The 13,952-nt window shown below is 31.3% G+C and overlaps 1 protein-coding gene across 1 annotated transcript in view; it reads right to left on the bottom strand.

Annotated features, from left to right (window-relative positions):
- The window catches only part of LOC134693651 (chloride channel protein 2-like), a 70,526-nt gene that overhangs the window by 25,661 nt on the left and 30,913 nt on the right, over nt 1–13,952 (bottom strand). Inside the window, exons 7-17 of the mRNA XM_063554534.1 lie at nt 13,721–13,795; nt 11,540–11,618; nt 10,980–11,105; nt 9,821–9,905; nt 9,276–9,377; nt 6,588–6,672; nt 5,861–6,013; nt 3,039–3,108; nt 2,378–2,586; nt 2,008–2,123; nt 613–648 (exon numbers count right to left, since the gene is read on the bottom strand). Of these exons, the coding sequence (XP_063410604.1) occupies nt 613–648; nt 2,008–2,123; nt 2,378–2,586; nt 3,039–3,108; nt 5,861–6,013; nt 6,588–6,672; nt 9,276–9,377; nt 9,821–9,905; nt 10,980–11,105; nt 11,540–11,618; nt 13,721–13,795 (1,136 nt within the window). The remainder of the gene's footprint in view (nt 1–612; nt 649–2,007; nt 2,124–2,377; nt 2,587–3,038; nt 3,109–5,860; nt 6,014–6,587; nt 6,673–9,275; nt 9,378–9,820; nt 9,906–10,979; nt 11,106–11,539; nt 11,619–13,720; nt 13,796–13,952) is intronic.

Below are 13,952 nucleotides of genomic sequence, written 5' to 3'. Positions count from 1 at the left end.
TACTTAGAAACTTAAGATAAGAAAAGGCAAGTGTTGTTAATAAAGCTATCAAAGTTAGTGTTTGTACTTTTCACCCTGCAAGATACCTATGAATTTGAAAGTTTCTAAATTGATATCAAAATACACACACAGCAATAAAAAGGAAGTTAGCAAACGATTAATATTTGAACAAATGCGTCACACTGCAATCAATATTATTTAATAAATTTTACCTGATGAGACATGCTAATAATTACAAAAATATGGACTTTTTATTCAAGATGGGTATTCAATGATTCTTTTTTCACAAGTGTTCAATCAAAACAGTGACACCTTTATTCTTATTTTTCAAACTTTTTATTATATTTTTTAGAATTAAAAGTTTTTTCCAGAAAGCCCATAATATTTCATGTAAAATATTAAAATATCATCGTTCATATACACTTCTTAGCCATGCTCTGTCTGACAGGTAAAATCTATGGAGTATTATTAACAGCATTATTACTTGGAGAACAGTAGAATGTTCATGAATTGGAATAGCACATATAAAAATAAGTGTTTTTTGTGTGTGCAGTTTCAATCATGAAAAGTTCGCAGAAGTCTCTGACCGTGAATCACACATTTCAGCAATACCTTTTTTCCTGGAGACCTCTTGTTCTTGTGCAAAATCTATGGATTTAAACAATGTTAATTTACACTAATGCATCATGCATTTACAATTTATATGCAACTGCTCAATCAATTTGACTTTTATATGTGTTGATTCAATAGACAACTTTTGAGTTCAATGCATTTCCGTCAAAAACTCTGTTTTAAGTGAACGTCATTTGTGTGTATAGGGGAGTCGTCACTTCCATTCCAATGTTGAGCAAGTGGTTGGAAAACTATAATTCTATATTGTCTGAATTATTTGCCAAATTGAATTCTGAAAATTGACAATCAGCATTGCTGTCATGAGGGAATTGTCATTTAGTATCTACAGAACAACCATTATTTCTAGTTTATCCTACACAATGACGATCACTTAGACGCTTGATGAACATAAATAGTGCAGGGATACAGGCGATCCCCTCTATCTGGTAAATGACGTCATAAAGGTGTGTTATATTGGCGAGTTTTTTCCAGTGACAGATGAACTTGAAAGTGGTCTATTTAATTTGTGGATACCAATTTTTCGTTGCTTTCATGATTAATAGTTAACCACAATTTTAAATGTTCAACTAAGTGAAAATCATTTTAGACTTGTATGCAGATGTTCGCAAATCTGACCAATAAAACTACTTTTTTGCTTCAGTCCAAATTTATTTCAACAAAAATAAACGAATCCACAATATTTATAAACTATTAAGAGTTTAAATCATCATTAGAGGTTATTCAATTAATATCAAGAACAATGAATAGCTAAGCAGAAATTCAGACCCAATAAAAGGGCTTTGGAATGGAATATCTTTCATCATTACTGTATTGATTTTTGGTTGCTTCACTTCCACAGGCAAACATTCATGCATATTCATTCCAAAAAAACAATGTAACAAAACATGAATTAGTAGAACAGTGTGTGGACTCAGAGAAGAAGAGGAATAATAGTGACTGCCATGAAACTAGGGGAGTATGTTATAATAAGCTAGACGAGAGAACAGATTTAGAAAATGACTTTTTTTAAAATGTGCCTTCAACTTAACAGTCTTAATTAGATGTGACATGACCTAATCAATTGGATGTCAGTTAGACCTGTTGAAAAAAATTAGACATAAGAAGTTCCTGTGTATGAATATTGAAATATATAAATAATGAATATCTAGTCCCTGAAAAGATTTAATTTACATGTACAACGTTATGGTCTTTTTTTAAATTGAACTTCTTTAATCTCATTTTAATGAAATCCTAGACTTAAGGTAACCCTTTTTTTTTGCATTTGATAAGAAGCCAAAGTGTTTTTTAAAGATGATTTTTTAATAAGAAAACAGTTAAAGATGCTGCATTTTATCAGAGAATTCTATAGTTTCGCATGAATTTGAGTGTACTTACTTCCCTTTAGCTGATACAATATCAGGGAGATATGGTAGTTTCTTCAGACGTATAATACTGTCAAAAAATGAGGGCTGCAATTTGTTTGACACAGCATTGGCTATCAATACAGAAACCTAAAAACAGAAAAAAAAAGATATCAGACAGCTGATTATACTTTAATTATAAATGAAAGAAAGACATTTGAAAGCTAAAAATTAATTGGTCTTAATTTTCAATTTCTTACAGAATTTTTGTGTGTCCAACATGGTTTTTAATACACTATATGATGCATTGAAATATTCAAGTAATTGGTGAACAGTAAGTAAATTCAATAGAAATTGGCTTTATCAATGGAGAAAAAAAGGGGGGGGGGGTTAATAATACTTACAACAACAGGAAGAACATGACTGATTTGACCTGTCAGTTCAAATACTATCACAGATGTAGATATGGTTCTCGTCACACTGCCTGCCAAGGAAGCTGCTCCTGTTATAGCATAACCTCCTGGTACTATTTTATGTACCAGTCCAGCAGCAGCTAAACCTAGAGGGAACCAGGCTGCCATGGCTTCTCCAATCAATCTACCAAAACCTGCTCCTGTAAAATATATAATTCAAATCATGAAGCTGAAATGTGTAATGTTGCCTATGTTTTCTTTCTATCATTCCATGCTTTACTATTACTTTTCTTTAATAACAATTGACTCTATTTCTGTCTAATTCATAACTTTAACATGCAAAATATGGAAGTTTCAAAGTCAATAAATAATGACTGACAGAGTATAATTTAAAAATGTTTATGGAAATGAGATATGTGATACAAAAAGAAATGAATACCAACTAGTATTGACTTAATGTTTATGGTTTCCTTTGAAGTGATCTTATCCTATTATTGAAAAAATTATTTACGCTGCTGCCTACAGCAAAAGCACACAAAAGTCATGCCTCTGCAATTCATCATGGCAAGAAAGGATCAATATACCCTTTTAAATTAAACAATGTGCACTTCTTTTTCAGTAAGTTATTATTTTGTTTCAGGAAGCTACCTACCAACCATAAACACAGGTACAAACACTCCAGCAGGAATAGGCAGAGTATTACATATAGCACCAAACAAAAACTGAAAGTAAAACAAATATAGGTCACAAAAACTGAAAGTAAAACAAATATAGGTCACAGTGACACAAGTTACATAACAACAAATATAGGTCAAAGTGACACAAGTTACATAACAACAAATATAGGTCACAGTGACACAAGTTACATAACACAAATATAGGTCACAGTGACACAAGTTACATAACACAAATATAGGTCACAGTGACACAAGTTACATAACAACAAATATAGGTCACAGTGACACAAGTTACAACAAGTCACAAAACACACTGCAAATTTATTGAAACACATAATAAAAGAAGCTGTAAGAAAGTCAGTAATTGCTTATAGCTACAAAAAATAAAATATGAAGTTTCCATTCTAAAGTGCATGCAGTCTACTTTAAATGCAATGTATTTCTAGTTCTAAACATGTACTCTGAAATCCACAAACAAATTAAAAAACATATTTAAATATATATTTCTTACGTGAGATGGATTTTGTTATTCTTTTGAAGCTATTTCTTTTTGCAAAACTGTTCATACCTTTTGTTTGTCATTTAAGGAGAAGGGTGGAATTAAGACAAGTTTTAATTGCAGACAAGGCCACACCAATTTGACTCCTTGTTCGACGGACCCGCCCGCACCTATTTTTTTCAAAACAGATTTTTTTTATTTTTATTATTTTCCCGCTTCCCGCATCCGGAAATGAAATCATGTCCATTTCCCGCACCGTTTTTTGGTAAATATTATAAAAAGATCTCAACATTTGCTTATAAAATCACAGTCTAGGATTTGTATAACGATTTTAAACCTATCAGTACCCCACAACACTGTAAATATCTGCGAGAATATTTGTTTCAGCATGAAACCAATTTATTTCACCTGGGAGTGCTCCGATATAAATATATAACCGGAAATACCAGTACAGAACAAAACGTTGGTTTCTTTCCCCCTAACTTATATTCCCTATAACAAAATGTTCGTTGTTAAAATAAAGTACAAAGAACTTCTGAAGGATTTGCCTTCAACTGCAATTATAATGTATGATGACGATCATACCTGCTGCAGGTTTGTGCACCTGTCCAGGTTTATTCAGGGACCTGTTGTTCGGCCGTTATCGTTTGTTGATGTGGTTCATTGGTATTTTCCCGTTTGGAAATATAAATTAGATCGTTGGTTTTCCTGTTCGAATTGTGTACAATACTAAGTTGTGGTCCCTTATAGGTTGCTGGTTGGTCTGGATCAAAGCTCTGTGTACTTTGACCTATGTTTGTTATTATCAGGTTGGGAACAACCCTCCCTCAGACATTGTCAGACAAGGGCCATGAAGGGTTCATTTTACCATGTTTACTGATTTAGAAAAGAAAATAGAAATACTAAGGATTTGTATAGTGCTACTATACAAAACCTTTGACAACTTAGAATGTTTTACTCAAAAAGAGGAGAAATACATCATATTTTAAACCACTTTTCTAGAAGAGGGATCCACTTACATTTTTTTTATTTTGAATAATATTAAACTGTTAAAGTAAAGGTGTTAACAAGGTTAAAGTCCAGGAATATTACAAAATTCTTGGACATGTTTTGACCATTTAATACCAAATATTATAGTTCTTTGGGAAAATATAAGCCCTTTTGTACCTGAAGTGTTTTTACAAAAAAAATATATTATAACTTATACATGTTATATGACCCCTCATAAAAGGGATATTCATTACATTAAAAGGGTTGTTCTGAACCTAAATTAATTATGACTTGGATGGAGAATTGTCTCATTGTCAGTCACACATACATAGACCAGATTTAATTATTCAATTATTTCTTGTTGAATGAAAGGGAAAAAATATTTCATAAATTAAAGAAATGTCAAGGTACAAGTGATAAATCAAGTTTTAATATAGTCAAAACCTACTATTTCATATTTACAAAAAAAAATTATAATCGCTCGCCTTTACTTTTTAAGCTTCGCCTCAAAAATTTGCAAATTAAATATTTTTTTATTAAAATTTTCAAATCGCTCGCTCGCCCCAATTTTTGAAGTCCAAAAATCCGTAGAAAAAGAAATTAAATTGGTGTGGCCCAACATGCTAATTTTAAAAAATATAAATATGAAAAGATTTAGAAATGCTTCCTGAATGTACCTTTTCACCAAGCAATATCCAGCATCATTTTATGAATATCACTGGTGATGAAAAATTAACATAATAGAAAAAACTCTTTGTGCAAAATAATTACAAGAACATGAATTAAATTCAAGTAAATTAATTTATTTTTCTAACACCAAGATTAAATTTCTTTTGAATACTATATATTCTGAAATCATTGTAAGATTTCTATTATTACAAATAATGTGACACCTTGTGTATTACAATAATTCACGTTCTGGTTTCTTATACCTATATTTGCATACCTGTAGCCAGGGGGGGGGGGGGGGGGGGTTCGGGGGGTTCGGACGAACCGCCCCTTGAAAACAAATAAGCACTGTTAAAGTCAATGTTCTGTTCGAATTGTGACTGTTAAAGTCAACTTTGTGAGTCCAACGAACCCCCCTTTTGAAATTCCTGGCTACGGGCCTGATTTGTATGTAAAGTTGCAATAACTAATGCACACACAGTATCTCATCTAATATTTGAAATACTCTGAACATAATGCATACAAGCAAACAGTAAACAATATTTCACAATTTCATACACTCATACACAGAAAAAGCTATTTAGACAGGTTTTTGTATGTGTTGGCAAATAGAGTGAAGAGTTAATTCTTACTACTTACATGCATGATTATAAACAATACAAGAGTAACATAGACATTAGTGTCAGGATGTATCCAATGACTTAAGATCTTCTCATCCTCAAGGTCATCTGCTTGACCTATTGTCCAAGTTATGTTACTAAATAATTCATTGATTGCTTGCTTATTGGTCAACTGAAATTATAAAAGAAAAAGCATGTACAATCTTCAAAAAGAACAGTTTTTTACATACTTTAATAAGTCTAAATTCAAAAGCATACCTTAAAGACCATACCTTGACCTATAATGGTTTACTTTTATAAATTGTGACTTGGATGGAGAATTGTCTTATTGGAACTCATACCACATCTTCCTATATCTATCTACTTGTTACAGCATAATGATACAAACAAATGTAAAGTGTAAATATCATGTTACTTTTACATGACAGGAACGTTGCCATTTCATTTTAATGCAATATGCCCATTGTGAGCCATAGAACCTAAGTGTACAGTTTGTTGATGTATTTCTTTAGTCATTTATGCCTATACAAGGTTGATTTTCTTTATTTTCTTTTTTTCTGACAATTTATTTACTTATTTCTTTTCTATAAAAAGAATATATTTTTCAGAAGTTTTCCTGGAGTTTTAGAATTTAAAATTATTCTTGTGGCTTTTGAATTTTAAATTATGTTCTATTGTTTGTTCCGACATACTGATTTTTTTAAAAGATTTCATGTGACAACCAATCAAGAATCAATAAGACTTACCATACCAGCAAAGAACTGGCCAAAACCTGGAGGGAATGTAAGAGATGAAATGACAAAGGCAACCATTCCTGGGTAAATGAAACGACTGAAAAATAAAATAAAAATATTGATACAAATGTAATATAAATACACAATTTAAACCATCGTAAGCATGTTCTAATGAGCAAGAAAATCAACCACATAAACCTCTAAAAATACAGTCAACAATAATTCTGCATACTATCAGTCTTAAAATCATTAATCATATCAATTATATTCTTCAACTTAATTCAACCAATGAAATCAGGTACATACAATCACGGGGGGGGGGTCTCTTCCTATATAAAGGTATATACATATGTGCCGCTGGAATGGGTCCCTTTTTTGATCCGTCAAATATATCAATGGGGTGCAATTTTACCGAGGAAATATATCAATAGGTAGTAATTGACCGATTGTGATATATATTGAGCTGATAAATATATGAATGGGTTATGATTTCGCTGTGAAATATATGTATAGGTAGGGATTTCACAATTATTCAATATATAAATGGGGGGTGTTTTTAAAATCCCAGCTGCACACCTGTACCCAAAATCCCATGTTGAGACCCCCCTGTGCATACAATTACTGTTACTTTTAGAAATGAATGTTTTTTTGTGAACGTGAAAAGATCTTAGATGAAATTTAAATAAACTTTCTTATATTCTTATAATATATATTTTAATCATAATCTATTTGAGTCACTATATAAAAAGAAGCAGAAGATAACAGACAATCAATTAATATCACTTAACTTTTGATGATTTGCAATCATAAATTCTAATGCTATTAGTTTGTAACGAAAGTTTTCATTGAACATTGACAAATAATTTGAAGGGTTAAGCCACCATTTTTAATTCCGATCTTTTTTGTTAGGATTTTTCTTACAAAATAAACAAGAAAGTCGCATTTTGAGCCTGAAAATCTTTTTTATGTGAACATTGAAATCATTGTGAAGTAATCAAAAAGTATAAACACATCTAGTGAATGTGTTTGACATTGTGAGTATACATATGACGTCACATTGTTTAGATGACCAAGATGATGCAACAGAGTCGCAAACTTTTTCATTTATGTCATTTTAAGCCAAAATATTTATAAAAAGGAATCAATCTTAATATGCTGCATAGAAAGAAGATAAATGTATTGTATTTTAAGCTTGGCCTTTGTATAACTTGATTTCATTGTTGTAAATATCCATTTACATAGCTCTGCTACACGAAGCTACATATAAACTCAATTTAGGACAGTAAAATCTAGGTTTTACAAAGGACAAGCTTAAAATACAATACAATATTCTTCTAATTCATACATTAATACTACTACTTAATTTAAAATATATGGAAAACATCCATACCCTGTAACCTTGCTTTTAAGAAAATTTAAAAACTAAAAATGAAAGGGAGCTTGCATAACACACCATTGACACATTTTTAACATTGTCTGTCACATCAAAGCAAATTTAAGTTAAAAATAAAATTCTTAACCTCCACAGAAGCAACAAAGTGGGACTTAATTTTAAAAACATTATAAACAAAAGGTAAAAAAGTAGAAAACAAAGAACAAAATCACCAAAAATGAACCGAATTTTGAAATGAAATAAAAGTAAGATTGTTTTAAATTATAAACCAGATCCATTAATTTTCATAAGGTCTAAATTTAGAACATACCAGTGCAATGGAACAGTGCTATATGTCTCATAACTGTGATGAAATGTGTGTTTGGAAAAATAATAACATAGGTAGAGACACATGTTTATCACATGTATCTGTCAGCCATAGAACACAGTTGCCAAACTTGTGCTATCATTTGCTCTGCTCAGCCGACCATAAATTGGGGTCTAAACACTATAAAATTAACTCGACTTTACAAAGTATTCAAATCAAACTACCGTAGTTAGTATCATCAGAGGTAATTATGCATTGATCAAACAGGAAATTTATCAAGACCTAGAAATAACTTCAACTCATCAGAATTTTTGACACAACCGATTTCGATACAAGTTTCAACTGTAATTTTCTATTCATTCATCTATTTTTTTTCTTTCTTAGTAGGTCTTAACTATTTATTTGTGGTTTTGTGATTTTGATGGTATGTGCAACTACATACTTAAATGCCTAAAATAGTCCAGTTGCTATGCAAAATTCACATTGCTAGGTAGTTTCTAAGCAAAATTCAAGTCTGAAAGTGATGCATGGAACAAACTAGCTTATTAGTTTTAATACTATGTTGTTGTCATACACTTAATGTAACTTTTCTGTGCAAATACATACATTAAATGCCTGTAATAGTGTGGTTGCTAAGCAAAATTATCTATGTTCTGTAGTTGTTATGCATAATACATTTATTTTCTTCGTTGAAGGAATAAAAAAACCTTAAACATATTATCAATATAATATAGTTTAACATAATAAACCATCAAAAATCATTAAAAAAGAGATTTTTTGACGAAAAACAGACTATGCAATTTTTATTTTAGAAATTGGTTGCTGGGCAAACAATAGGTCACGGGAACAAATAAAATTTGATATTTTTTAAGTACCTACCTGACCATGGGCTATTGATGGTATAAATATGAACAGGTTTTGAGAGGGGGCCAAAAATGACCCTTATCATTCATCATTCTTTGTTGTGCATACATTGAATGCTAGAATTAATGGCACTTACTTTTTCTGTAAAAAATTTGTAAGTCTTCTTCTTTTTCTTGTAAACAAAATAATTTTTCTATGTAACAATATAAATAAGGCACCAGCAAAACCACATATCACTCTGCAATATACAAGTAAATCAAAATGTTTTAAAAACTTTATAAAATGAAGATTTTATCAGAACTTATATTGTACTTATTCAAAGAATAGATAAATTTGAACTGTGTTATTTGCAAGATGTACAAAGAGTTGCCTTAAAAATTCCTCAATATCAGCTTTGGAGATAAACTGCTTGGTTTGCAATGTCACATTAAGTATGTGTAAGTTCCTGTTTGAATTGTTTTACATTTGTCATTTCAGGGTCTTTTATAGCTTGCTAAGCAGTATGGACTTTGTTTATTGTTGAAGGCAGTACATGGACCTACAGTTACCAAACTTAAACATCATTTGGTCTCATTGGAGAATTATCTATTGCCATTTATACCAGATCTTCTTATTTTCATATTAAGAGTCTTGCAAGCTTCCAACTTAAATAGTTTGCATTAAACATTTAATGTATCTTACCCTATAAAACTGTATGCCAGCAGTTCTAAGGCATCAAATGGGTACTCTGTTCTTAAATTAGTTTTAAATAAAGCTGTTATAGTTTCTGGAAATAAAAAACAATATACAGTATTAATAACAACAAATAGTTGGCACCTTTTTCTTGCTATATAGCATAACCGTACTCCACATTTAACTTTAATTCAACTTACCACAAATCAGGAAGCCACTTTCAGACTTTTTGTCAGTTCCTGAAGCACTCATGAACTCATTCATGAGTTACAACTCATCGGTGACAAGGTGCTAATTACTGTGGATTTCTATTTTTGTGGATTGAGGAAAAGACGTATTTAGGTGGATATTTTATTTCATGGTTTAGCACTATAACAACAAAATTTTTTGTTTAAATCAAAATGCTGGGCCATTCACTTAAAACAATGTGTGAACCTACAAAGGCATTTTAGATTTTTATAGCTGTTAAACATTTTAATTTGTGGTTTAACTATACCCTGAAATCAACAAAATATGGTTCCCTACGAAAAAGACAAATCCACAGTAAATATAAAGTCAGTTTTATAGGCTATGGAGGACATATAAAACAAGTGAAAGTGAAACCAAATTTCATATCCTTGTATTGTAGTTCCTGAGAAAAATGTGACGAAAATTTTCAACTTGGCTATCATGTGTAAAATCATACAAGTGTTCGGTAAACAGGAAGTTGACAAGTGATGAATCTGAAAACGCATCACACGGTATAGCTGACTTATATAAATCCTGAAACCAAATTTCAGAAATCCTTGTATTGTAGTTCCTGAGAAAAATGTGACGAAAATTTTCAACTTGGCTATCATGTGTAAAATCATACAAGTGTTCGGTAAACAGGAAGTTGTCAAGTGATGAATCTGAAAACGCATCACACAGTATGGCTGACATATATAAATGTTGATACCAAATTACAGAAAGGGTGGATGTGTAGTTCCTGAGAAAAATGTGACGAAAGTTTCATGGGACGGACTGACTGACGGACGGACGGACTGATGGACAGATGGACGGCCTGACGGACGGACTGACAGACAGAGGTAAAACAGTATACCCCCCTTTTTTAAAGCGGGTGTATAAGTAAAACAGTATACCTCCCCTTTTTTAAAGCGGGTGTATAAAGAGTAAAATATAGACATACCTTCATGTTGAAACCAGATTGCCAGCAATCTGAATGTAATGGCCCCGCATACTGCAGCAAAAAATCCCCTCCAATAATTCCTGACTGCAAAGTAGGTAGCTGTGACCTCTATACTAAATAATACTCCTAAAAAATCAAATATAACATATTTTTAAACATGGATCAGTATGCATATTTTATCTTGCAATTAATGTGATACAAAGATTTATACATGCAATTTGTTTTTCTGATAAGGTTAAAGTGTTAAAGCTGTTTTGTATAGCATATGTCTCCAATTGGTACAGTAATTCTACAAGATTATTTGTTTTTAAAGCAAATACAGGTACAGTGTATATCATGCTGAAAATTCAATATCTTATTTCACATCTTTTTTTGACATTTCAACAACATTGCTGTACTATACTCATACTAGGCTCATATTCAATGCCTTAATAGTTTTTATAACACAATTTGAATAAATACTAAAACTAACATTTTTTTTTTCTATGGCAAAATAACCCTAAATAATATAATTTTTTAATTGTTACAACAAAATATTACTCTGCCCCCTATCAATGTACCTCCAATTGGAGCAGCGAAAGTGCCAGCAACCCCCACAGCACAAGCAGCAGCTAACATTTCTGTTCTTCTGGATTCATTCTAAAATAGTTGAAATAGATTAATAATTAAAAAGAGGAATCCTATGGTAAAGAATTGATTATTAAATTTCATGTCAGATAATTATTTCATTTCATGTCAGATGATTATTCCATTTCATGTCAGATGATTATTTCATTTCATGTCAGATGATTATTCCATTTCATGTCAGATGATTATTCCATTTCATGTCAGATGATTATTTCATTTCATGTCAGATGATTATTCCATTTCATGTCAGATTATTTCATTTCATGTCAGATGAGTATTCCATTTCATGTTAGATGATTATTCCATTTCATGTCAGATGATTATTCCATTTCATGTCAGATGATTATTTCATTTCATGTCAGATGATTATTTCATTTCATGTCAGATGATTATTCCATTTCATGTTAGATGATTATTTCATTTCATGTTAGATGATTATTCCATTTCATGTCAGATGATTATTTCATTTCATGTCAGATTATTTCATTTCATGTCAGATGAGTATTCCATTTCATGTTAGATGATTATTCCATTTCATGTCAGATGATTATTCCATTTCATGTCAGATGATTATTTCATTTCATGTCAGATGATTATTTCATTTCATGTCAGATGATTATTCCATTTCATGTTAGATGATTATTTCATTTCATGTTAGATGATTATTCCATTTCATGTTAGATGATTATTTCATTTCCTGTTAGATGATTATTTCATTGTGGTTGGGCAATACATTTGTAGATATCTTTATAAGGAGCAAAAGTAACAAATATTATGTCTTCCAACGTTAAAATGAGCAAAGAGATTAAAATAAGCATAGAGAATGACATCCAACAATTAATTCTAATAGGAATAATTTGTTTGAAACTGACCTATTTAGAACATTAGCTGTTTTCATTAAATTAAGGAACAAGAGTGCACACGCTGAAATGTCTCGCCTTCTTTACTAATCATTGATATTATGTTGATAGTCCTAAGTATAAAGCTTTATTACAACTGTCACATAAACTTAACATTAACCAAGATAACTAAATAAAGACCAATGAACCATGAGAATGAGGTCAATGTCAGATGAACCATGCAAGGCAGACATATACAGCTAACAATGCTTCCATACAACAATTATAGTTGACCTATTACTTAGAGTTTAAGAAAAATAGACCAAATCACAAAAACTTAACACTGCATGATCAATGAACTGTGAAAATGAGATCAAAGTCAAAGAAAACCTGCGCCACTGACATATGGATCATAAAATATTTCTATACATCAAATATAGTTGACCTATGGCTTATAGTATTAGATAAAGAGACCAAAACTCAAAAACTTAACTTTTTTTTTTACCTCTGAACCCTGAAAATGAGGTCAAGGTCAGATGATATCTGCCCGCTAGACATGTACACCTTACAATCATTCCATACAACAAATATAGTAGACCTATTGCATAAAGTATGAGAAAAACAGACCAAAACACAAAAACTTAACTATAACTACTGAACCATGAAAATGAGGTCAAGGTCAAATGACACCTGCCAGTTGAACATGTATACCTTACAGTCCTTCCATACACCGAATATACTAGCCCTATTGCTTATAGTATCTGAGATATGGACTTGACCACCAAAACTTAACCTTGTTCACTGATCCATGAAATGAGGTCGAGGTCAAGTGAAAACTGTCTGATAGGCATGAGGCCCTTGCAAGGTATGCACATACCAAATATAATTATCCTATTACTTATAATAAGAGAGAATTCAACATTACAAAAAATCTGAAGATTTTTTAAGTAGTCACTGAATCATGAAAATAAGGTCAAGGACATTGGACATGTGACTGAGGGAAACTTTGTAACATGAAGCACCTATATACAAAGTATGAAGCATCCAGGTCTTCCACTTTCTAAAATATAAAGCTTTTAAGAAGTGAGCTAATGCTGCCGCCGCCGTATCACTATCCCTATGTCAAGCTCTCTGCAACAAAAGTTGCAGGCTCGACAAAAACTCAATGAGAAATGTAGATTTTTATAAAAACAAAATGGTTAAATGAAGAAAAAAATTCATGAAAAATGTCCATTTTTATAAAAACAAAAAGATGTTGCACTGAAATTAACTTACCTGGTAAACCCCTTTAAATGATGAAAGTTTCCCTAACAATGTTGCCACAATACTAGCTATATGTACAAATGGACCCTGTAATAAAACAAACATATATGTATAGATATTGTGATATAGAGGTGTTAAGTGGTCAAGCAGTCAAAGTGGACAATTTTGTTGGTTCTTAATTTGTGTTACATCACCAACTGAATATATTATCCCTTTAATTGGTAAGTATCTGTACAGTACAAGT

Source organism: Mytilus trossulus, chromosome 12 (genome assembly GCF_036588685.1).
Source record: "Mytilus trossulus isolate FHL-02 chromosome 12, PNRI_Mtr1.1.1.hap1, whole genome shotgun sequence".
Taxonomy (NCBI): domain Eukaryota; kingdom Metazoa; phylum Mollusca; class Bivalvia; order Mytilida; family Mytilidae; genus Mytilus; species Mytilus trossulus.
The sequence above is the reverse complement of the archived record's forward strand: the minus strand, read 5'-3'. Positions and strand labels throughout refer to the sequence as shown.